This window comes from Eulemur rufifrons, chromosome 9 (genome assembly GCF_041146395.1).
Source record: "Eulemur rufifrons isolate Redbay chromosome 9, OSU_ERuf_1, whole genome shotgun sequence".
Classification (NCBI taxonomy): Eukaryota; Metazoa; Chordata; class Mammalia; order Primates; family Lemuridae; genus Eulemur; species Eulemur rufifrons.
The window spans coordinates 8,283,119-8,307,507 of NC_090991.1; the positions used below are offsets into that span (position 1 = coordinate 8,283,119).

A 24,389-nucleotide genomic window follows, 5' to 3' on the forward strand; every position below is an offset into this window, starting at 1 on the left:
GCAGCAGGAGGGCGCCCGAGGTCACCGCTAGGGCAGGCAAGTCCTTGGTCTGTCTGTTGCTCTTGTCGCATTCTCCTGGGCAGGGAGAATACGCAAATAAATACTAGGTTCAGCTTTGAAAATTTTCTCTTGATTTTTCAAGCACTAACTTGTATTTGTAAATCCCACAAGGAGAGCAAGGGAACCAGCCCAGTGTGACATTTCTCAAAACTTTCAACAGCAAAGAATAATCCTTATTCTCATTCAGGGCAAGAGAGAGCGAATCTGCTGTCTCCACTTTTACCAGAACAGGAAGACTTGTGTTTCCCTGACCCGCTGCACTGGCCCGCCCGGGCTCCCGCTAACGGTGTGTGCGACCACGACACTGCTGCTTGGGCCAGCACAGCTTGACTGTTGCCAGAAGCCTCAGCTAACAGGCGTGGCTCCCTGAGGACGGGCACCAGAGGTCCTTGCTGTGGCCAGAGCCGACTTCCAGGGCACACCGGGCACCCGGCAGCAGTCGCTGCGGCACGGAGAGCCCTCCAAGGCAGCACCAGGATGGAGCGAGAGAACTCAGGGTTCCAAACTCAATCTTTATTGTGGCTGTTTTGGAAATAATAGTCCTTGAGTCTTGGACACTCAGACCCACCGTTCCCTGCCATTTGGCCTCTCTCTCGCGTGCAGAGGGAATCGCTGCTGGAGTAGCTGAGGGGTGCTGCCTGCGGAAGTTTCCATGACTTCTTTAAAAACCAACTTGCAATGGAATTAGCCACACCTGCTTTCTTCTGTTCGGCACCTCCTGTCACACAGCTGTGCCAGGTACCAGTCACAGGAGGCACCTACAGACCAGGGCTTATCCAGGGGCCAGGCCAAGGCTCAACTCCACGCCTGTGCCGAGCTGCCTCCTGGCTGGGTCGTGCTCTCCAGCCCCCACCAGCCGAGGAAAGCAGATGGGGGTGCCAGGCACAGGGCAGAAGATACAGCCTTCGAGGCTCAGGGTGACTCCGGGACCTTCACTGGGCTCTGACCTTCTTGCTCTGTGGGCTCCGCGGCTCCTCCGTGTGGGCCCGTTTCTGCTGGGGCTCCCTGTCCTCGGGGCCGCCTGCCAGCTGCTGGGCGAGGAGGGCCGCCCGCACCAGCCGCAGCTCCCGCTTCTCCCTGCGCTCCTCCATCTCCTCGATGTCGCCGGCAAACAGGGCTTTCAGCGGGGGGATCAGCTTGGGCACTGTGGGAAAGTCTCCAAAGCAGATCTAGAATGCAAGAGGACAAGGACACGCCTCAGAGGGGCAGGGGTGGGGAATGGCAGCACCAAGTCCCTGGCAGACCCTCAAGCCAACTGATCATGGCCTAGAGAAGACAGGCCTCGGAGGGAGGGAGGGAGGGCCGCCTAAAGAAAGGGGCAGAGACTCCCACGCCTGGCTAAGGGTGGCGAGACCCGGCGAGACCCAGCGGGCCTCGGGACCAGGAAGGGAAGGCAGTCCGAACTCTGAAAACAAAGCTCCTGAGAAACAAGGCCTGGCCCCGCCCTGCCCCTTCATCTGAGGCCGGAGGGACAGGCTTGGCTTGCCCATCCCCGAGGCCAGCACCTGTCCCAAGTCTGTGCTGAGGCTCAAATATCATGACTGTGAATGGTCCAAGCCTAAAAGAGACTTAAAAGTTTCCAGTGAAGCTGAGGCTAATGTCTAGACGGGCCCCGCAGTGGGTCTCACCATCAAACCCGGTGCTGGCTACGACTGCCCGGTGACGGACAGACAGCCTCGCCCCTGCACGGCCCGAGCCAGAAAGCAAACTCCAAACAACCATCCCGTACAGTGTGTAAAGTCCCCTCTCTGCTCCGTCCCCACCCCCGCTGCCCACATGACACACACCTTCATGTGGTCAAAGGCAATTCCAACTTTCTCGTTGAATTCAGGGCTGAACAGCGGGATCTTGGCGTACCGCTGGCTGAAGTGGTTCAGCATGATGAACTCCGCGTTCATGCTCATGCCCACGCCGATGGCTTGCGAGGTCGTGCTGCAAGGACGGACACGGCACAGGGAAGCTGGACCGCGGCGCAGGACTTGGAGCCGCACACGCTGGCCCGCAACTGCTCGGGGCACCCGGGGTGGCTGGTGGGCTTCCTTAACTGGCACCTCTTCAGCCAACACAATCTCTCCTTAGGGCCAGATCCCTCACACACTCCCCTGAACGAAGCCCCCTCTGTGTTGGCTGCCAAACCCGTTGGCGAGGGCACCTGAGGGACAGCAGGGGGCCCACCTGGGGTAACGTGCTGGCGTTGAAGTAACGGCCCAAGATTCAGCCCCTACCCCCACCTTCCCCTGGCAATTCCCTCGTGGCTTATGCTTTATTCCAGCCTGTTTCTAATTCTTTCAAAAAAAACTGTGCCTGGCTGGGCATGGTGGCTCACGCCATAATCCTAGCACTCAGGGAGGCCGAGGCGGGAGGATTGTTTGAGGTCAGGAGTTCGAGACCAGCCTGGGCAAGAGCGAGACCCCGTCTCTACTAAAAATAGAAAAATTAGCCAGGCATGGTAATGCGCGCCCGTAGTCCCAGCTAGTGGGGAAGCTGAGGCAGGAGGATCGCTTGAGCCCAGGAGTTTGAGGTTGCTGTGAGCTAGGCTGACGCCACGGCACTCTACTCTAGCCCGGGCAACAAAGCGAGACTCTGTCTCAAAAAAAAGAAAAAGAAAGAAAGAAACCGTGCCTCAGTCTACAACCCTGTCTAGAGAACTCTGCAAAATAAAGGCAGAGGGCCCCGGGGAACACCGCCGAGAGGTTCAGGAAGCCCCAGCCCCGTGTGAGTGGAGAGCACAGCCGTTCCCGAGGCGGCAAACGCAAGCTGCTCAGCGTTTCACTCGAGGGAGGGAGCGGGAGTGGGGGCAAGACTGAGCGGCCTTTGCTACCTGTGTGTCTTTTCCACTGCTTCCTCTTCTAAACCGTCTTCCAGGGTGGCTTCATGTATCAGGAGGTTGGCGTCTTTCCCTGGAAAAGAAGCACAGGCATCAAGGCAGAGTCCCCTGCAAGAGCAGCACGCGGCCCTGTGTCACACAGCTGTTCCCGGTCCCCACGATCGGCTCCCCTGGCCCTGTGACTTGTCTGCCTGTTAGGACAATAGCCAGAGACCCTCAGGGTGGGGCCCCGAGGCTGCTGCCTCTGCTGACGTTTCCCCACAAGCTCCTCGACATTCACCTCCCGCTGCATGAGCCCCGGAGCAACCTCGGGGAGGCTCATTTCTTCCTCTACTCACCCATGCGGACCAGAGCGTCACAGGGCATGGTGTCCCCCGAGTACACCACTTTCCAGCCGGACGTGTGCACCAGCGCACAGCCAAAGGCATGCTTGCAGTGCCGCACCAGGCAGGTCTGAAACTGAGAGGCCAGGGCTGGAGGGCTCTGTGGCTCTGCCCACCCCCCGGCCCCTCCGTGCCTGCGGCTGGGCCCTTACCTCTTCCAAATCACACTTTCCCAGCAGCGAACCGATCAGTCTTTCCACTGTGGGATCGGAGACCTCAGCCCCCTTCTGAAGGCACTTGGCAGGAATCATACTAGGAAAAGACAAAACATTCAAAATCATATTGAATATTAAAAAGAAACCACCACATTCCTGCAGATCACAATAAGGCAGGGATAAAAAACTACAAAGCTTTGAACACCTGGAATCAAAGTTCAAGCCTTTGACTAGCGAGCCCCAAAATCATTCTTATGAAGAAACGTGATTTAAGCCACAGTCACTAAGAGGGGAAACAGTTGTCAAACAAAAGGAGCCGAACCACATCCCCAGGCCACTGTAGGGAACCCCACAGGCGAATGCTGCCCCTGGCCCGGCAACACAGGCCACAGACGGCTCCGGGCGGAGGGGACTCCGTCCCCTCGAAATGAGGATAAGGCCACCTCCCGGCCGGCCACCCGCCTGGTGTGACCTCTGTGCCAGCCACTGTTCTGGTGCTTGGCCCTGGAACCATCTCATGGAGAAATGACGGCCAAAGTCTAGAGAGCAGCTCAGAACTGGAACCGGGGCTGAGAAGAAATGCTTCAAAGGAACAAACATTAAGTGGGAACCATTTAATGGTTTCTGCCCCCAAGTCCAAGCCTCCTCCCCTACTCCTGCCACCTGGGACGAAGTCACGGCGAGGCTGCTGGGGCTAGTATTAACTGCCCAGTGTCAGCCCGGAGCTCTGGAAGGAGGCGGCAGCGGCGACAATAGCCTGGGAGGCGGGGCCGCCCGGACGCTCACCTGACGTGATGCAGGAGCGCCTGGCACTGGTTGTGGTACTGCTGCAGCCAGGCCCTGAGCTGCGTGGGGGCGACCACCAGCAAAGGGTGAAGGGGCTTCCCCAGAGACGCCTGCAACAGCAACATCCAGGTCAGCAGCAGAACAGCCCCATAAAAACAGTCCGAGAGGCGTCAGTGCGGCCCAAGTTCTGCTCTTACCAAAGCTCGCTCTCTCTGCAGCAGGATATTTAACAGGCCCTGTGAGGGAACAGGAGACAAGGATTAGCCTGGTCCCGACTCAGTTTTCTCCCCCGTGTCAGGGTTCTGCAGTCCTCTGTCCGCCACCAGCCCCCCACCACAGACAGCCGCAGCGGGGGCACCGCACATCTGACCCATGACCTGAGACGTCACAGGCAGCGGGCCATGCAGCCTGTGCTGAAAAGAGAGGGCCATGCCTGGGACCCCACGCCCCAGGAGAGCATGGTGGGGGCCTCACAGCAGGCCTCCCGTGGCCGGCCTTCCTCTGAGCAGGCTCCATGGGGAGGACGATGCAAGCAAGACTGGGTGAACCCCAAACCTGTCCTGCCGCAGGACAAGGCCAACGGGAAGATGAGACATTCTTACTGGGCAGAAGGACAGTGTTGGGTTTCGTAGAAGACCGTCTCCTCGCAAGAGACGACTAACAAGCTCTGAGCAAGTCTGGGAACAGGAGGAAAGGACAGCGGCTGAAGTGAGATCTGTGGTCCCGCGCGACACTCACCGTGTGGTGATCTGCGTGCAGGTGGGACACAAACACGGCCGCCAGGGTGCCCAGGACCCTGTCCACCTGCTCTCCGTAGTGACGGCACAGCTGCCCAAACGTGCCTTCGCCACAGTCCAGGAGCAGGGACTTGTCGGAGCTACGGAAGAAGAGCGAGAGGTTCACCACCGCAGGGGCGGCTGCTGGCGGGTTGGAGGGGAACAGGAAGCAGCGGGGACACTCCCTCGCCTTCCACAACTTCATGCCTTCCCCATGAGGAGCTTGTAGAAAAGCCAATTAATTTAACCATAAAGGTAATTTACATGTCCATCCTCTTTATGTCAAAGAACTATCCATGGAACTCTGAAGCCCTTTAAAGCATATAGACTTGCACAAATGCTGGGCATTAAAGAAAAAACACAAAAGCGTCTGTGGAATGGAGGGTGAAGACATTTACCCCTAACCGTGATTGTGCGGACTGATTGTGGCGACGCCCTCTGCTGAGAAACCAGAGACAGGCACCGTGTGCACATGGGACTGTTCCAGCTCCAGGGCCAGCTGCCGCGGGATTCTCCCCCCTCTGCTGGCAGCTGGAGTTTCCGTGCAGTCCGCCTCGGAAGCTCTGCTCTAAGGTGCGGAGAGTGGTGTCCCCTCTGGCCTTCCTCCTTCTCTGAGAGGAGCCGTGAAGGCCGGGAGGGCTGTACCCTTTTGTGGAGAGAAGCCTCAGAACGGAGACACCACGTTCCAGGGCAACGCTGGAGTGGGGAGGCGGGCTGGCAACACAGCTACCTCCCCCTGGCCCTAGCAGGCTCACGGCCACCCGGGGTACTGGGACCAGCAAGCAGAGCAGCCCTTCTTCCCCGAGCGTCTCGGCCCCTGGCCAGCCAGCTCATTCTGAGCCCTCTACTGCATTTCCTCAGCCATAAGCGACACGTGCCCTAGATTGGTCTATTTCTGATGTCAGGATAGATCTTCTCACTGCTGTGTACATCTAATGCATTACTTGGTTTATCACCCACTGCTGGCATCTGAGATGACAAAGCAAAATATAAAAACTAACCTGGTACTTCACAATCTTATTTCTTTCACACACCCGTCACAACGTTGTGCACATTGCAAAGTACCTTTGATTGACTGATCTCTCTGCAGATAAAGGACCCCGGGCAAACCCAAGAGAACTGACTGAAAAATCTGTCAAGGGGAATCCAGTAGAGGCTGAACATAACACAAATGCACAAAACCCAAAAGCTTTTTAACATACCAGCAATAACTAGAGGGACAACACGTGTAGCAATTAAGGCACCATTTCAAATTTCAGGCCTGTTACCAGCTGCAGGAACTAGAATAACCTCTCTGAGCTTTGATTTACCAATCAGTGAAATGGGTACTTCACTACTTCTTAGCAACAATGTAAAAATTAAGTGAGAGAGTTTCTTAGCAATGTGCACAGCACGCAGTAGTATCAACTATTTTCTTCCTTTTTTCCCTCCCAACTCCTCACTAACTTACCAGCTATCTTTATTAAAAGACATAATGGGATGAAGCTTGAAGTAAAGTTGCCTGTCGAGGCTGTAACATGGAATAAGGCCCATCACTCCTCTCTGGGACACTCTAGCCAAGAGGACAAGCTTGCAAGGCTTTCCATCGTTGCATTTACAAATCAGGCTGGTGGGTGGAGCAGGACTTTGATTTAAAGAGAAGCACAGGCCTCGATGGACACGTTTCCTGGGAAAGCGGCAATACCTTATGTTGACAAGCGTGGAGCTGACATTTCGAATCTTCATTGGGATGGCAGACCCTGTTCCGAGGAAGATGATTTCTGGATACTGACTTCTTTTTTCTGTGGAAAAACACATGGAAAATAGTCCATTTCTTTGGGTCAAATGTGAGCCAGCACTCAGCCATAAGATGGTGCTACAGTTTGGATATGGCTTGGAGCCGTACCCGCAGTAGTGAGGACTAACTCTGAGACTGGATCAATTCTTCCTATTCTCTATCTCTCTTTTTTTTTTTTTTAAGAGACAGGGTTTTGCTCTATTGCCGAGGCTGGAGTGCAGCAGCCCGATCACAGCTCACTGTAAGCTCAAACTCCTGGGCTCAAGCGATCCTCCCGCCTCAGCCTCCAGAGTAGCTGGGGCTACAGGCACGTACCACCATGCTTGGCTAATTCTTAAATTTTTTGTAGAGACGGGGTCCCTCCATGTTGCCCAGGCTGGTCTTGAACTCCTGGGCTCAAGCAATCCTCCCACCTTGGAGACCGGATCAGGTCTTGAGGGAATGGATTAGTTCCCAAGAGAGTGGGTTGTTACAAGGCCAGGACACCACTCAGGTTTTCCCCTCTTCACACGTGTCCATTTCCCCTTTGACCTTCTCTGTTATGTTGTGACACAGCATGAGAGCCCTCACCAGAAGCCAGGGCCATGACCTTGAACTTCTCAGCCTGTAGAGTCATGAACTAAATAACGCCTCTTTTCTTTATAAATTACCCAGTCTCAAGTATTCTTTCATAGCAATACGAAATGGACTAAGACAGGTGGGTAAGCAAGACGGGGAAGTCCAGCCTCCCGGGAGGGGCTGGCAGGCCCTGGTGACCACCCTTATGCACAGAACTTCCCCGTCAGAGTGAGACCCCCCCAGGCTGTGTGTGAGGAAAGGCCGGCCTGGGAGGGAGAGCAAATAAATTCTATAGTTCTTTCTTCAAAAGAATTGCTCTAATTCTTTCAAATTAAAAGAGACTTCTTTATGCTATGAATCATTTACTTCATGGGAGTGGCATCTCCTTGCATCCAGCTCTTACTGCAAGACCATGTGCTTCACGCGCAGCCTCACAACTCTACCAGGCAGGACATGCTCAGAGCCAGCTCTGACAGAGGATTCAGATCCATGGGAACCGGATGATTCTGAAGCCTGTGCCCTCTCCTTGGCCTCATCCAGCCTGAGAGGCCCCATGTGCACATCTGTAAGCATCTCATGGTCTACGTGATCTTTAACATACACATCAGAAAAGCAACCAAACAGAAAGCAGTAACTCCTAGGAAGTAAGTCTTCCCAAAACACACATGGAAAGGGCTATTACAAGAGGAGGTGAAAACTCAGTCCCCTCTGTGGCTTGCCTGATTCTCACTTCCACAGAGAGATGCAAGTCTGGTGAAAGGTCACTGGGCTAGATCGAAACCCCTAACCCACCTTCTATTCCAGTGTTCTCTTTCTATTTCCATCACCCGTAAAAAATAACACTAGAAAAGCCAGCAATAAGAGCACAGGTCACAAGTTCCCTAACTACTTTTTCTGATGGGGCAATGAAAACCCAACAAGGTGTGACTTGGCCAGAATCTTCCATGGATACTTATTAGCAAAGCCAGGACCGGATCCCAAGTCAGCAGGTCCCTACTCAAAGCTCTTTCCAAAGGGTCTCACCTGTGTTCCCCAAACTATTTCACCCAGCACGCGCCTTGTAAAGAATGTCTGGGTGCCACTAGGAAACACTCTGATTTAGCTGGTCTAGGATAGAGTGCAGACACTGGGATTCTCAAATTCCCCCAAACCCCCCACCCCCATGGCTATAATTGTTATGTAGAGCCAGAATAGAGAAACTCTAGGTTAAATTTAAAAATCAGGTTAGAATGTGCCCTGTTAACACCCCACTTAATGCTATGAAAACACTAGCAGGGGGCAGAGCCCAGGAAAGAAAGGCCGCTCCGTGGTCTCCCGCTCACCTGCTGGCGTCGGGCCGTCCTGTGCACTCTTCCTATACTCCTGCACGCTCTCCTGGAAATTGGGAAGCTCCAGGGCCTCGGCCTTAAATTCATCAAGATTGCAGGTAATAACAGCATCCCTGCAGGGAGAGAAGCATCTTAGGTGACTAAGGGAGGTGTGGCCTCAGGAGATGCCAGTCTGGATCCACAGAGTAAATTCACAGGGACAGTCTGCAGATGGTTCTTTCAAATCATGATCGAAGGCTAAGTGACTGAGACCTGGAGCAGTTCTGTTCTGTTGCCCTTTGGTACCTTTCCCTGCCAAGTGGGAAGAGGCAGCTGAGGGTATTCTGAATAGCTAACTCGTCAGAACACCTCTGAGCCTCAAAGCCTGACAACCAGGCAGGACTGATGCTCGGGACAGGATAATTCACTGTGTTGGGGACTGTCCTGTGCAGCATCCCTGACCTCTACCCACTACCCCACCCCCGCTGCCCCAGGTTGTGACAACAAAATGCTAGAGATGCCTTCAGACATTGCCCAATGTCCCCAGGGGCCCATGGGAGCAAAACCACCCCAGCTGAGAAGCAAGGGCCTAGAGCAGTGACTCTCAAACTAATCTCATGGGAACCTGTCAAACTGCAGACCCCAACTCAGCACCGTGAGGTAGAGATCCTGCGGCTCTAGCAACCCCCAGAAAATGCTGGTGTTGCTGGTCCTGACCACACAGAGTAGCAACACCTTGGACCGGTGGCTCTTCTACCTGGATGAGCACTAAAATCACCTGGGACCTTAGGACGTGCATCCCGAGCCCAACTCTCAAGATTCTAGTTCCATGGGTCTGGGACGGGCCCCAAGAGTAAGGTGAACCTGAATACTGACTAGGTTTTTAATCACTGCTTTGGGTAACAGCCTGTACAGACGCTGACAAAGGGACAGCAGGCTCTGCAACCCCAAGATGTCGCCTGTGGGCCTGAGTCACAGAGACCACAGAGTGAAAAGCCCTGGCTGCTCTACCACAACGGCACGCGGCAGCCAGTACTAACCTGGAACACGTTCTAATCGGACACTGTGGAGTGGAATGGACAGGAAACTTAAAATTATTCAAAGTTCGGATCTTGAAAACTAAAGATGTGGGGCAGTGGGAGTTTTCACTTTACTGGCTGAAGTGTACTGGAGAGCCTTTCTAGATGGCAGTTTATATTTATCAAGTGCCTTAAGAAGTGTCACTTCTGACCCAGTAATCCCACATTTAGGAACTGCCTTAAGGGAACAGAGTTTCATTCAAAGATTTCTGTAAGAGACATTTATTGTTTCATTAAAATAGAAAAAAACTGGACACATCCCCAGTGAGTAAACACCTCTATCTGGAACCAATAAAAATCCTGTTACTAAAGACTATTTAATGATACAGGAAAATACTGACTATGTCAGGCCATAAACCTGTGGATTTATACATTTTTAAAAAATAACATTCCCATATGCACAAATTAAAAACCAGGAAATGTTAATCATTATCTCTGGAGGACCAGATTATGGGCAACTTTTTTCATCACACATTACTTATTTTCCATATTGTTAAACAATGAACCCTATCATTGTTATTACCATGGAAAACAGTTTTAGAAAAAGGATAACCACTGGCCCCAATCCTCCCACCTCAACCCAGCCCGGGGGCAGGCTGGTGTTCTAAATAAATCCGTCCTGGCGCACAGCCAGGCCCATTCATGTATGTGCTGTCTGTGGTTCTTTTGTGCCACGACGGCAGAGCTGAGCAGTTGCCCAGAGACCATGTGGCCTGAAAAGCTCCGGGAACATCTCTGTATGGCCACTGACAGGGACGCATGCCAAGCCCTGACCCAGAGGATCCCGCCAGTGCGGAACGGCACAGACCTCTGCCACTCCCTCCGGGGCCGGAGCTGGTACTTGAGGAGGCATTCGCCCCGGACCGTGGGCACACGGAGGGCGGGGCCTTCTTCCTGGAAAGACACAACGCACTCCATGGAGAGAGAGAAACGGGGGCAGGAGCCGGGCCCGGGGGACCAGCCCGGGCCACTACCTTACAGGGCAAACTGGTGAGCGGGGGGAAGATGCCCGGGTGGATGAGGCCGAGCTGCGCCTGAATCTTGTGGCTGCGGAGGTTGTGGACCGAAGCACAGTTCTCATTCAGGACCAAGTGCTGGGTGTCGGGCCCGAACCTAGGATGAGACAGACCAGATGTTTGCCACGTTCCTGCGGCTCCCCCTGAGGGGCAGCCCTGGAGACCGGGGGCCCTCGTGCAGATGAAGTGTTCACAGAGTTAAGTGACTTGCCCGGAAATGCTATCACTAATGGCCAATCCTGCTGCTGTCTCCACGGCCACTGTTCTCACCTTAACTCAGCTGCCTCTCAGGTGTGCTGGGAAGGGTGGTAGAAAAGCCAAGAAAAATGAAGATGTTTGGGGCCTACCGATAGGGATTCGGAACAAAATGGGGTGGGGGTGGAAGAAAAGACCGAATGGGAGAATAGATAACGTATGTTAAGCCCCAAACCCTGAAGGAATGACAGACGACACCGCCGGAGAGCAAGAGGCTGCAGGGGACGCAGGGGGAGGCCGAGAAGCAGCCCAAGGTCTCTGCGGCCCAGGGTCAAGTCAGACCCTGCCGAGGAACGCTGGCCTTGGCCAACGATGCCACGAAGGAAAGATACAGTGCCCTCTCCTTCCAGGTACTAAACTGGGGCAGAACAGCCAGCTCACAAGCTGCCGGGAAGAGTAAGGCAGAGGAAATGAAGAGAAATGCAGCGTTGAACATGATGCCTGACATGGAAGAGGTTCAGTAATCGGAAGCGGTTGTTTTATATTTGCAAGTCTCTTCTTTAGGATTCACATGTGTAATCTTGGAATCATCGACCAAAAGGCAGCATTTATTCAGCTGCCGGGAGGGAGGGAGTAGCGATGTCACAGCAAGCCCTGTGCCAGTGCGACGTGCGTGCGCACTGCGCCACCTAGTGGTGGGTTTTTGTCACAAATGTGGCACAGGTGTGTGCCCAGAGTCCAGGGAAGGCAGGACATTTAGGCAGGCACAAAAGGGGAGGCGGCACTTGAAAGACCAGAAGGACAGGAGAGAGGGGAACTCATCACCGCCCACAGGAGTTGCCCTGAGTGCTGCTGGGCTGGGCTCCGTACCTTTCCATCCACTGCTGGTACCTGCTGTCCGCAAGCACAGATTCTGGGGCCATGTGAACCACCAGGGCCACGGGGGCCTCGGCCTCTCCTTGGTACCTGGGCAGAAGGAAACGTGGGGCTTTGCTTTACAGAGTGATACGCACTCAGGGCATGCACAAGCAGGGACTGTGCTACTAGAGGGGGCTGCTCTGTGTGCACTGCCAGCCTCCAGGGCCCCCGTCATGCTCTCCCTGGGATGCTCCCTGTGGGGCCTGGGCAGTTTCCACCTAAGGCTGGCTCTGCTCTGGACCGGGCTGAGCCCTACCCAGTGCTGCGCTGCAGTCTCAGGTTCCTCCTGTCCTCCGCGTTCAAGGGGGTCAGGCCTGCAGAGCTGGACAAAGGCTCTCCCTGCCCACCCCTGCTCCCTCTCTCCTTCATCTCTCACAGGCACTCCCCCCCATAAAGCTCCTGCACCTCCAGTGCCACCTCGGTGCTGCCTTCTAGAAGACCTGAGACACAGGCCTGGAAAACGAAAATCATCTGAAATTCTACCACCTAGAGAGAAGACCATGTACTAACATGTTGATGTGTTTCCTTCCAGTTCCCTTAAAAAAAAAATACAGACAGTGGCTCTTTTTATTAACCCCCCCAACCACCATCACACACACACACAGTTCTCAAAGGACACCTCAGCCAGTGACTTGAAGTAGCTTTGCTGCCCCAAACTTGATTACGATACAAAGCCTGTGCCAGCAGGTGCCCAAATTCACTCAGAGCATAAAGTGGACCCAAAAAGAACTGCTAATGCTCTTCCTTTAGGGTATAGCAGCCAAAAGGATTTGTGGTGGAAGTAAAATAAAACAAGTGAAAGAAATACAGATGAAAATTAGGAACAGGAAAAACATAGATATACTATTAAGAATGGGAGAAAAAACTGAAATATAGACATGTGGGTCAAAGATTCTACTCAGGATTAAAGCTGAACTGCAACACTGGTTAGCTTTTTCGAGGACAAAACAGTGTGGCACTCGGGTCTGAAAGATGTCCCCAGGCTGAGAGTCTGCCCCTTAACACAGACTTTTAGCCAAGACGGTCTCAAACACTCTGATCTACCTCATTAGCTGCAATGTAGGTTAAGTGGTGAAAATTCAGATAAAAGTAATCCAAATAATAACTTGGAGCATTAATCAGAACCCAGCAAAGTTCTAGAATTTATTCTAGACTTAGAACTCTTGAGAGTTCTAGTTAATTTTCTAGTCCTCGGTGCCTTCTGGTTTCCGATCTTTCCTAATTTCACTTCAAGGCTGTGTACACCAAAGCCCACCGACTACCAACAGCCACGTAAATCCTGCCAGTGGGACTGACCCAGAGGTAGGAGCCCTGGGCATTCCCCATGACGAGGCTCTATCCACAAGATGCCCGTGTCGATGCTGGGCTTCTCACTTCTCCCATCCCAGGGACCCTCATTACCTCTTAAAGGTGGCATTCTCACAGATGGGTTGAATGAATCCCTCATCTGGACATTCTATCACAACAAAAGCAAGACCAGGATCCGGAGGAGCACAGATCTCTTCAGGCAAAATCTGCAAAATCAAACAAACCAGCTCACTGGGATCATGATGGTATCGCTATCCCAGAACAGAGTCACAGCTTGGCAACCAAACTGAACAGCATTCGAGGCAACCACTAACATTACACGCCCCTACTGGCAAGCCCGAGAGGTACACAAAGCACAAAACCAACTGCAAGGATCACCACCAGCACCCATCCTGCTCTCTGTTTATACTTAGGCAATTATCTTGCAGAGACATTTCAAAGCTATAATGGCCAGGAAATGAGATTTGGCATTAAGGTTCTCTTCCGTCTGCGGCCATTGGTCTAACATCCTTAGAAGCCAGAGAAAACACGGTGGCAGGCATTCCTTTGGGCCATGCACCCAAAGCCCATTCATGCGGGGTCTGTTGCTGGACACTGCCCTGAACTCCAGTACGAGGGAAAGCATCCATCTTTTTAGGAGGAGGACCACCAAATCCTAAATGAACAATCTGCTGTCCAAGTGCCCAAACACAGCCAACATTAGCAGGACAAGTCTAGATAAGACAGCCCCTTTATCACTTAGCCAAGTGACAGGATTCCAATTCGTTCCATTTACTTCAGAAGTGGTATCTGTAGGGTCTGAACCAGACAGTGACTCTGTCCAATGTTCCAGGCCCTAACTGTAACTGCTGAAGCATCCAGAAAACCAGGCGTCTTACCTCTCTTCCTTCGTAAGTGACACTTTTCCCGTCCTTGACGGCAGCAATGATGGGAGCGATTGCAGCTGTCCCACTGAAAGGAAGAGGAAGCCCCCTGAGATGTGTTTTCTCTAGGAACAGAGGTGTGTCCCTGGCATGTCCCCAACACACTCCCTGACACTCACACTGGGAGGCCCAGCTCCTTTGCTTTGAGCACCAAGAAGCTGCCTTTCCTCACGTGAAGCTGCAACAGAGAGAATGGAAGTGATTTCAGTGGCCAGTGAAGAAGCTTGCTTTTCATCAATTTTCTTCGAAGTGTATCTTTCTGAGTTTTTAAAATTAATACCATATTCTGAAGTCATGTATTTTGAAATGCTTTAGCACTGAAACCCAAATAATTAAAAAACACAGTGCTTTATTTCCCAACATTAACTCACTATAAATTTAACAAAATGTAAGTCATTTCCATATCAAAGTTCAAAATAAGTATCCTCAAGTATTCTTGAGGAGAAACACTGTCCTACCTTTCTACACTCGTCAATTCGTAGCTAAAGGACCATCACCAGAACACCGTCTAACAAAGCAATGACCAAGCAGATTTTGTATAATGCAATATTCCAATGACAGCAACAGGGTAACAAAGGAATAGATGGTTTTTGTTTTCTCCTGTATTTTTCAAATATTTGCCAATATAGTGTTGTCACCTGTATATTAGAGGAAAATTATAATACAAAATTCCCAGTATGCTCTTATTATGTTATGATAATCCTATCATAAAACCTCAAAAAGTCAGAAATGGCATAAAATGTTAATAGGTCCCTGAATGTTGAATTACATTTGATTTTCATATTCTTCTTTAAATCTTTATAAATTATTTGCATTTTCTTTTAACTTCCTGAAGTTAAGAAGTTACTTTTAGGGCCAAGAATCAAATTTGCATCCCAAAGTCTTATTCTCAGGATTCTAAAAGTTTCCATTTGGAAAAATATTGTTCTAGAGGAAGGATTACAGCTTCAGTGAGTGCATATCACACCAAGATGATCAAGTTCAGCTGACATCTTTAGGTAATGACATTAACAAGCATTGTCATGGTCAAACATTCTCTCCACACATCCAATGAGTTGGAGAATGGCAACTATATGTTTCTAACGTTTAAAAGGAACTTGCAGACCTAAGGCTCGGGAAACCTATTTCTCCACGAGCTGAATTCAACCCATGGAGATCTGCTCCCATCTGAGGAATGCAGAGTATGTGGAAGATGGATGAGAACCAGAACACACAAGCCAACAAGGCCCCGAGCAATCCAACAGCCGCCAAGCCCACGCTCTTCCATCAGACGAGTTTCTCAGGCCCTCATGCCCGGAGCCTCCCAGAACTTGGCCTTACTGCTTTCCAAACCCTCAGCTGAGAGCAGCCAATTAACTAAAAGAGGGAAAGGAACTGCAGCCTGACCGGTGACAGCAGCTCTCAGAAGCAACAGCAGACAGCAAGGGAGGAGACAGAGAAGCCAGGGCCTGCAGCTCCCAGGGCCAGGTGCCTGAAAATAGGGCAACTGGCAGGGTAAGAGTGAGCCTGCACCACGCAAAAACACGTTGCATCATGCCCAGTGTCATCTATGCAGGAAGGCAGGAATACAATTTAAAAATTAACATGTAAATTATTTTTAAAAATTACTTTGGTGCCTAAAAACTCAGAAACACACAAGTAATAAATCTATTGGCAATATGACTTAACTTTATATAAATCATAATTATTCCAAAAAATTGATAGAAGTGATACTAGCAATGATCCTGCAACTAATATTACTACTGACCCTTCACACTGTTTTCACTTATAAGTGTTAGAATCTGGATGGAAATTCCAAATATATTTTAAAATCAACATTCTTTTTAAAAAAAATCAAATCCTAAAAAGGACAATGTAGTCTTCTTCCATCAGACAAAAATATTTGTTGCAGATCATGTTATAATAAAATTTTAATGCACAGTTCTATTAAAAATAAGCCATTAGTCAGATCTTATAGATTATAACATTTTTAATTGAGTTTAACCAGTTTCAGAGTTGCAGATCTGTGCACTTGTGAATGCTAGCTAATATTAAAATTGATCTAATGTCAGGCCTTAACTACCGCAGAGAAATGAAATAAACTAAAACAGAGTTGAAAGGGTCTGAAGAAAGGCCAAATGGATTTAAAGGAAACAACACACAGTTGCCTTTAAGATTTCTGAACTCCAAGACCAACCACAGACAAACATAAATGAATATATCCAGAGACTGACAGAGCACTGGAAGAGAACTTAAAACGATATAAAAACATAGGAGGTATTTTGAGAAATTGGGTATCTATATTTCTTCTTGGCTCAGGTAACTTAGGAGATTCTACTTTTGAATTACTAGAAAAGTACTAGCCACAGGCTGCCAAACAAACCCAAGGTCACTTACAACCCTCCTGAAAGGCTCTCTTACCTTACAGACGAAAGCTACGACCAAGGAAGGATCCCTGCCACTCCTCTTCTGGCTAACACCTGAGGAAAAACACATTTGATTATAACAAGGTAAATGTGAATGTTGTAAAGACTTCACATATAAAAATCACCGGATACCTAGTTTTATGTCACATAAAAATTAATTGGACGTGACTGTCCCCATACAAAGGTTGAAGACACTAATATTCTTAAGCAGACCTTTTTTTTTCCCTTTCTCAACTTATGTTGAGATGTATTTGGGTAAATGGAAAACACAAAACTCTCACCAGAAAAACTTTAGAATGGCAACTGAAATTTTTTTAAATGATACATTTTATCAAGGACTGGAGAAGATAGGAAAAAAAAAAATTGCAATGTGCTTCACAACACATGTAAGAATATGAGAAATAACACAAAAAGCTAAGAGGTCTGTAGAAAAAAAATGTACATTTCAGCCTTCACCCTTGCTATCCAAAAAAAAGAACAGTGTACGGATCAGCTTTTTCTAAGTCACCAGACAGACATGATCTCAAAACAGAAAGAAGGCCTTGGCCAGGCACGATGGCTCACACCTATAATCCTAGCACTCTGGGAGGCTGAGGCAGGAGAATTGCTTGAGCTCAGGAGTTCGAGACCAGCCTAAGCAAGAGTGAGACCCCATGTCTACTAAAAATAGAGAGGAATTAACAGAACAAATAAAAGTAGGAAAAATTAGCCGGGCATGGTGGTGCATGCCTGTAGTTCCAGCTACTAGGGAGGCTGAGGCAGTAGGATTGCTTGAGCCCAGGAGTTTGAGGTTGCTGTGAGCTAGGCTGACGCCACAGCACTCTAGCCTGGGCAACAGAGTGAGACTGTCTCAAAAAAAAAAAAAAAAGGAAAGATGACCTTGCCAAGCTTTGCCAACACTGTCCTCCTATTAAGGACAACAAACTCCTGAAGTAGCCCAACTCCTCTGATACATCTAATCCTGGACTTTTAACTCAGTTCCCCAGCAGGTTGTCATTGTGGAAGAAAAGGTGTAGATCCTTTCATGGATTTGACTGTTTTGTCAGCTTAGCAGTTACAGTTTCTGCATTAATAAAAACTAATTCACATTAATGTCCCTCTGTATAAATCAGTTTGCCAGGCTCAGTTCTCCCCTAGGTAAGCTGAACACAGTTTGGGGCCTATCCAGGCCCTGGTAGGCCCAAAACCACGGACTGGTCTTCACAGCTCAGGACTGTACCTTCACAACAACCCTTCTCACTCTCCCCAGGACCAAGTCACAGTGTGTCCAGGAAGAAGAATCTGTTTTGCACACGTGGCTTTCTTATAATAATGATTCTAACTTAGAGCATTACGAGGCAGAGAATTAAGAAAATGCAAGTTCTCCCGGTGTGTTCTGTTCATACCGTTACCCTGCGGAAGGTGCTGCTCGTTTTCGGTTGACCCAGAGTCTGAAGACTGCTCTGGACTGAGCCTGCCGAGGGGCCTTTCTGGACTCTGCGATGGCTGGTGCTGGTTGCACCTCCGCTCACCTGGGCAGCACAGGACACCGTCAACTTACACACCGCACAACATGCGCACAGCCAAAGCCCAGGTGTTCACACGTGGGAATGCCAATGAAATCAGCATGCTTTTTACCACAGAAGTAAATAATTAAGTACTTCCCCACCTGGTCTCTGGGCTGCATTTATATCTTACTCATCTTTACGTTTCTACTCAGCTCAGAGCCTTGCCAAGGTTACAAACTCAATAGTATTTACTAAACAGCATGCAGGTTGCAGGCAAGCTGATGCATTATCACCACGCTCACTGAACAAACGAAGGCCCAAAGGTACCCATCTCCGGGACAAGGAGCACAACTTGTTAGTTAAATCTCAAAGTCAAGATAAAAAAGTCACAGCTGTAAGAAGTTAAAGCACAGCTGATGTTCTAAAAAGAAGCCCTGCTTGCTCCTCCATGCATGCTCATTCATTTAAGGCCTGCTGGGCCCTGAGAAAACAATGATCAACAAAACTGAGCCAATATGACAGAAAAGTAAGCTGTCATATGCAATGAGGGAAGAGCAGGGTACTAGAAAGGAACAGCTGAGGGACACAACTTGGGCTCGGGGAGGCGGGCGGGTGGAGGGGGCGGCAGCAAGGGTCAGGTACGAGGAAACTTCTGACAAGAGTGAACCAGGCCAGGCGCGTGCTGCTCAGCCCAGTCTGCTCACTGGCCCACAAGCACTCGTGCCTCGCTGCAGCCACACCCTCCCCGTGCCCTCTTCTGCCCGTGGGCCAGCGTAGGCCTCGTGTCCCTGTCAAATGCTGGACTTCTCTGGCCTTTGTTGGGTGCTCTCGTCTGAAATGTCCCTACTGCTTGGTATTTTCTTCATGTAGGTAAAACCAGACATGGAACGTGTTTAGGACGAGACTGACGTGCAGCCTACTCCTAAGTCCAAACCACACAGGCCCTGGAGCCTGAAGCTTTGTAGGAGCTTCTGACCCACTAACAACACTTCTTTTTAAAAAGAAATATATTATCCAAACCTCTCCAGCTTCCTCCCATCAAAGGAGGGTACTTATGTCTGTGGCAAATAAACACTAAGCAATGGAGATGCAAATCTGGGTGCAATCTATGTTCTGACAGTGGCTGACTATGTAATATTCCAAAGCATACTCGCTATCATTATACATGAGTTAAATGGGTCTCAGGAACCATATCTTAAATCCTTAGCTAAATTCCTAGTCATGCTCAGAACACAAAACAGGGTGCCCAATGCAAGTATTAAAACAGTTTCTAGTTTCACCCACATTTTCCTTACTTAGGACCTAGACCCTCCTACAAGGAAATCTGGCCTTCTTACTCACTATATATGGGGATCTGGTAAACCGTCATAGTTTCATCCTTGTATTCCGGTGCAGAGTGGGGCCGCACAGCTACATGAAAACCGCGCAAGAAGAAAGTGACTGCATTAGTAAGACGTGTGAAATTTAGCTTCCAAGATCACCAGTCATAAACAACTGAACTGCTTCAGAATTCTGGTGGCAATCTGCCACTAAAACCAGAATGTCTGAGCAGATTAAAATTTTTAAGAGAGAAACAAACATATATTTTCTCCAGCCATTCATATTTACTACAGCCAAATGAAAAGATATGTCATGAGCCATGATGACTATCCATTAAAAAAATTTTTTTTAAAAGAAAATACTCAAATGCAAGAGGTCCAAGTTAAATAGGATTGTGAGGCCAGAGAATATAACATCTCAACCATAAGGGCGGGTACGCACTTAGAAATAGAATGCTAGTGCTCTATATAAGAGAAGCATTAATAAGCCAAAGATGGACAAGGGACCAGGGCCAGGATACAAACTCAACAGTGCCAACTGCCATCCGCAGTGAGACCTCCTAGCACAGCTGAGCTGAGGGGCAGTATACACAAACAGCCACAAAACCTTTACCAACATCTGCTCACATTTTCTCTTCCTCCTGCAAGGAATTCAAGGCAATTTGACAATGGGAAGCACCTCTAGGACTGAGGAAGGAGCCTTGGTGCCTGAATGGTGACTGTCACACAGCATGCATGAGGGTACGCATCAATTTTTAATGCCTACCTGGCCCATATTTCTACAGCATGAGGTGGGAGCACAGAAAATGTAATAGGCATTACTCCATCTCAGGTTGATGATGCATTTGATTTTAAGGTTCAATTTAGATTTTTTTTTTTTGTCTAATCTCTACTTGAGCATAGATGTTTTTAATGGATTCTAATTTGAGAGGTCGGAGCACGTATGAGTAAGAAATAGCAGATAATGAGTCATAGTCAGACATACCCAGGTCTATTCCTTTCAATGGACCAGAAAATATTTTGATCGCTTCTATGTATTTTTCCTAAAGAAGAAAAAAACAAACTAGTGAGCAGTCATGGTTAAATGAATACAGAACACAGCAAAGCATTCAAATATATAAAAAGTATCAGTAGGTATCAATAGAAAACAAACTTCAGTAAGTATTACGTACCTCATTTATGCAAATATTTACTAAGTGTCCACTATATGTTAGATGCCAAGGATTTAGCAATGAAAAAGAGATGGACTCCTTGCTCTCATGAACCCAGTGGAGGAGATAAAAATGAAACAAATGGTAATACAGACAAGTTTGTGGCAATCAATTATGGTAAGTGCTCTGCAAGAAAAATGAAAAGTGCAGAAGGCTGGAATCTAACTTGTCTGGAGAGGCAGGGACAGCTCCGGAATAAAAGAGCTTCTGGCTGAGCACTGAATGTTCAGTAATGATACAGGCAGGGACGAGAAGAGGCGAGGCAAAGGGAACTCCTGTATGGACGAAAGCCCTGAGGTGGGCGTGGCTTCGGTGGGGGCAGGAGGTGAGAAGAGCTGAAGAGCTGGCCCTTGCAGCTGTAGCCCCGTGACAGGCACAGATGGAAGTGTGTGCAGGGCCGGGGCCTGCAGGGCTTGTAGCCCATATTACAGTGCTCAGATTGCATTCTAACGGGGAGCCCTTGAAGGATTTTAGGTTGGGAAGTGACACTACATTTCTGTCTTAAAGTGATCTCTCTGGCTGTGGTGTGGGGAATGGATTACAGGGAGGCAGGAATGGATTTAGGAGGTTATTGGAGTACACAGGTGTGTAAGACAGAGATAATGAAGGTCTCAATGAGATGGGGACAAATGGATGGATTTCAGACATAATTTTGGAGCTAGAATTAATAGGTCTTGGTGACTGGTTGCCTTTCTTCTTAAGAACCGGAAAATGAACTGATACATTCAACAGTTTTAACAATGTGCACACAACTTCTCTACAGTATAATAAGCTGGTTTTGAAGGTAAGAAGATATCTGAAATTTAATACATGAGTAAAAACAAAAGCTACCATTTATTGCATACCTACTTGGTGCCAAACATCTAATAAAGTGTCTCAGTGTTTTATATGTGTCATTTAATCTTTAACAACAACTCCACGAAACATTATAGCTATTTTGTAGATGAAGAAACTGAGGTTCAGAAAGGTAAAATAACTCATTCAAGGTCACACACTTAATGAGGCTTTGAACTCAAGTCTATTCAACTTGAAAGATGAAGTGTTTACTCCATTACCAGGTATCTCCAGAGAGCAAAAGACTAATTTGCAAAAATGAAAATTCTTGTTACTAACATTAAAAAAGGAAGGGTTGGTTTTGAAAGGTGAGTCAGGAGAGACTCACCAGTTGTGGAGGTCCAGAAAGTACACACTTTGGAAGCCCGGTTTCCTTTAAAGTAAGAATCATTCCTAAAAAGGATGAATAAAATGAGATCTCTCATCAACTTGACCTACAGTCACTCCTGGGAGGAACACCCTGTACTTATCTAGCTATTTACCTACATGTCCTCATTCCAGCTTGTAAACACTCATCAGGGAACATGTGCAGAGCAGAAGTGATGCTAGCTAGAGGTAGGTATAAGGGATGCCGAATATTTCTCAAAAGTCTCTAGAATGGGCTGAGCTGATACTAGGGTGAGGCACCCAGTGTGCAAAATATAAAGAGGTACTCACTCTCAGAATCATGCAAATGAAAGGATGGCCTTAAATTTTGTATCCTAGGTGCCTCACCTGCCTCAGCCAAGTCTCAGCTCTGAGAACCAGGATTGGTTCAACATTCCCTCCTTCCCATCCACATCACCAAGCTTACAAAATTTGGCTACACCACAATCGACTTTCCCAGTTGACAGACATGAATGATGGAGTAATCTGGATGGTTGGTACCTGTGTGTGGCTGCCAATGGCCCCCATGGTAAATTTACTGTAATTACCACTGCTACACTCTTCAGTTTTCTGCCATAAACCTCTGGCCCAGCAACCCAAGTAACTAAGTAGACGGTAACACTGAGCTGGCATAAAAAGAAATCCAGCTCCACTGGACTCGGAAGATGTGCAAAAAAGGGTGAAGCAGATTAAAATTCCAGACTTCCCACCAGCCTCTGACCCTGCAAAGAATATACTCACCACACAACCCCCCAACATTACACCAGTGCATTCTCGTCAGCAATATGTTGTCTAGGCGAGCAACCTTCAACCTAAGAAAAACATTTCATCAGGATAAAATGGACTGACCAAGGACCACGTCTTTTGCTATAAACACAAATGTGCCTCTTGTCTCAGCTTGCAAGCCCACAATCATCTACATCCCAAAAGCAAATGATTGACTCACTTGTGTTCCTGCATGAGTCGCTGGACGCCTTCTCCACAGTTGAAGAGATACCTACAAGACAAACATTACAGAAAAACTCTAATCTGTAAAATCTCTGACATCGATTACATGCTTTATTGTAGACTCCGGAAACAAACATACGTTAAAAACCCATACTGGCTGGCCACATACCTCCTATTAGGACGGCAGGTTTTGAACCCTTCTTAGAAAAGGTCGAAAGGAGTGGAGACCTGTGTGGGGTTGTGCTGGGTCAAGATGGGGCTTTACCTCCATCAGCTCATTAAATCTGTCTACCCCATGTGCCAACTAAGAGACCCTGGCCTTGGGGTGCACGGAACGGGGTATGGCTCAGAGCGAGCTAAGAGCCAGCCTAGGACCCCAGGGTTGGGAAAAGGACCCTTAGATCCAAGTTTGAAGTTCTTCACTGATCACCGGAAATCACATGGACGAAGGCATACAAGTACTCCAGGATTTCCCACCCACCAAAACACCAAGAACTGCTGCAATGGTGAAATCCCACATGTGCAAAGTAAGCGACACTGAAGCCCAGGGAGGACCCGCGATGCCCCAGGGCTGGACAGCATGGAGGGCCCGGCCGGGCTGCGCGGGGCTCGGTAAGGGGACGCCGCAGAGGCCCGGTCGGAGTCCCGGCGCGGCGCACTGACCGGTTGTACTCGGAGAAGACGTAGACCGCAGCGCCCGCGTCCCGGCCGCCGGCTGCCACCACCTGCAGATACACGGTGTTCGGGCCCCCGGGGACCCCCGACGGGCCGCGCTTCTCCCGCGTACGCAGGTGCCGCAGCGGGTCCTTGGGCGGCCGCTGGCGGCGGGCGGGTCCCTGCGACATGGTGCGCCCACCCACGGACCGCAGCAGCGAGCGAAGCGCCCACATGCGCCCGTCTCCACCTGGAGTGAGAAAGCAGCCGGTCACCTCCCAACGTGTGCCCAAAGCACAGCCCCTCCGTTCCGCATGGCGGATCCAGCCAATCAGCGTGCTGCGAACCGAGAGGCCCGCCTACGGGAGGTTGATCATCCAATAGAGAGAAGTCTTGCCGCTCGGGACCTGTCAATTGGCAGCGACCATAGAGCGGAGGAATGCTAGAGCGCCACAATCAGCCACTCCCATTGTCCCTTTCTGGCTTACCCTGTCTCAATTTTTCCCGGAAACTGTCCTTCCCCTGGGGCGGGACTTCCGGGAGTACAGAGCCAGGAAAAGCAATACTGGTTAAAGCGCTGGTGCTTGGAGTTTGGAGTTACGCTGAGAGGTGTGAGTGCTGCCTCCACCCATTTTGAGCAGTGCCCTTAGGCAAAGTCAGCCCCTCAGAGCTTTGGTTTCTTCTTGTGAGGATTAAATGCAAGGAATAAATTGTGTTGGGCGTTAGCATAGAAGCTTTGGCTAATTTTATTTCTACTGTAATTCGTATGAAAACATGTTTCAATGATCATTTTAGTACTTTTGGGGGGGAAAAGCAAGAATCGATTAACCTCTAACTGGGTTAAAAGAACAAGCTCTGGAGCAAGAGTCTTGGATCATTTATTAGCTGAGTGATCTTGACCTCTCTGAGGCTCAGTTTCCTTACCTGTAAAATGAGAGTAATAACAGTACCTACTTAAGAAAATTTTTAGAATTAAATCACCTAGTATATTGACATCGCTTTGAGTGGCACTGGCACAGAAGAGGCACCCAAGTAACATTCATCGGGTGTCAGGCAAGTGAGGGGGGAGGAGAGGATGGGTAAATCCACACCTAAGG

At 49.3% G+C, this 24,389-nt stretch overlaps 1 protein-coding gene across 3 annotated transcripts; it reads right to left on the reverse strand.

Annotated features, from left to right (window-relative positions):
• Nucleotides 1–525: 525 nt before the first annotated feature.
• Nucleotides 526–23,608, reverse strand: ELAC2 (elaC ribonuclease Z 2). 3 transcript variants are annotated; one of them, XM_069481956.1, is made up of 24 exons: nucleotides 23,302–23,561; nucleotides 22,637–22,687; nucleotides 22,432–22,502; nucleotides 21,653–21,717; nucleotides 20,265–20,322; nucleotides 19,302–19,370; nucleotides 17,865–17,984; nucleotides 16,469–16,527; nucleotides 14,188–14,246; nucleotides 14,024–14,096; nucleotides 13,239–13,351; nucleotides 11,790–11,885; nucleotides 10,683–10,821; nucleotides 10,517–10,602; nucleotides 8,645–8,763; nucleotides 6,672–6,768; nucleotides 4,950–5,088; nucleotides 4,409–4,447; nucleotides 4,212–4,321; nucleotides 3,423–3,522; nucleotides 3,226–3,346; nucleotides 2,882–2,960; nucleotides 1,848–1,992; nucleotides 570–1,229 (listed from the first exon to the last, which is right to left on the reverse strand). In XM_069481956.1, exons 1-24 carry the CDS (start codon nucleotides 23,526–23,528, stop codon nucleotides 993–995), a joined length of 2,472 nt encoding a protein of 823 aa, XP_069338057.1. In that variant the 5' UTR covers nucleotides 23,529–23,561; the 3' UTR covers nucleotides 570–992. The 3 variants fall into 3 exon arrangements, with proteins under 3 accessions (XP_069338058.1, XP_069338057.1, XP_069338056.1); XM_069481955.1 differs by having other exon boundaries at nucleotides 17,859–17,984; XM_069481957.1 differs by lacking the exon at nucleotides 17,865–17,984 and having other exon boundaries at nucleotides 526–1,229; nucleotides 23,302–23,608.
• Between the last annotated feature and the right edge of the window lie 781 nt (nucleotides 23,609–24,389).

What these genes read in the sequence shown, in the direction of transcription:
- ELAC2 (XM_069481955.1), bottom strand. Translation starts at nt 23,528, where the DNA reads ATGTGGGCGCTTCGCTCGCTGCTGCGGTCCGTGGGTGGGCGCACCATG. An exon ending in CGACTCATGCAGGAACACAA is followed by an intron (nt 22,503 to 22,636) that starts GTGAGTCAATCA and finishes TGTTTTTCTTAG; the next exon opens with GTTGAAGGTTGCTCGCCTAG. An exon ending in GAAAGTGTGATTTGGAAGAG is followed by an intron (nt 3,347 to 3,422) that starts GTAAGGGCCCAG and finishes CTGGCCTCTCAG; the next exon opens with TTTCAGACCTGCCTGGTGCG.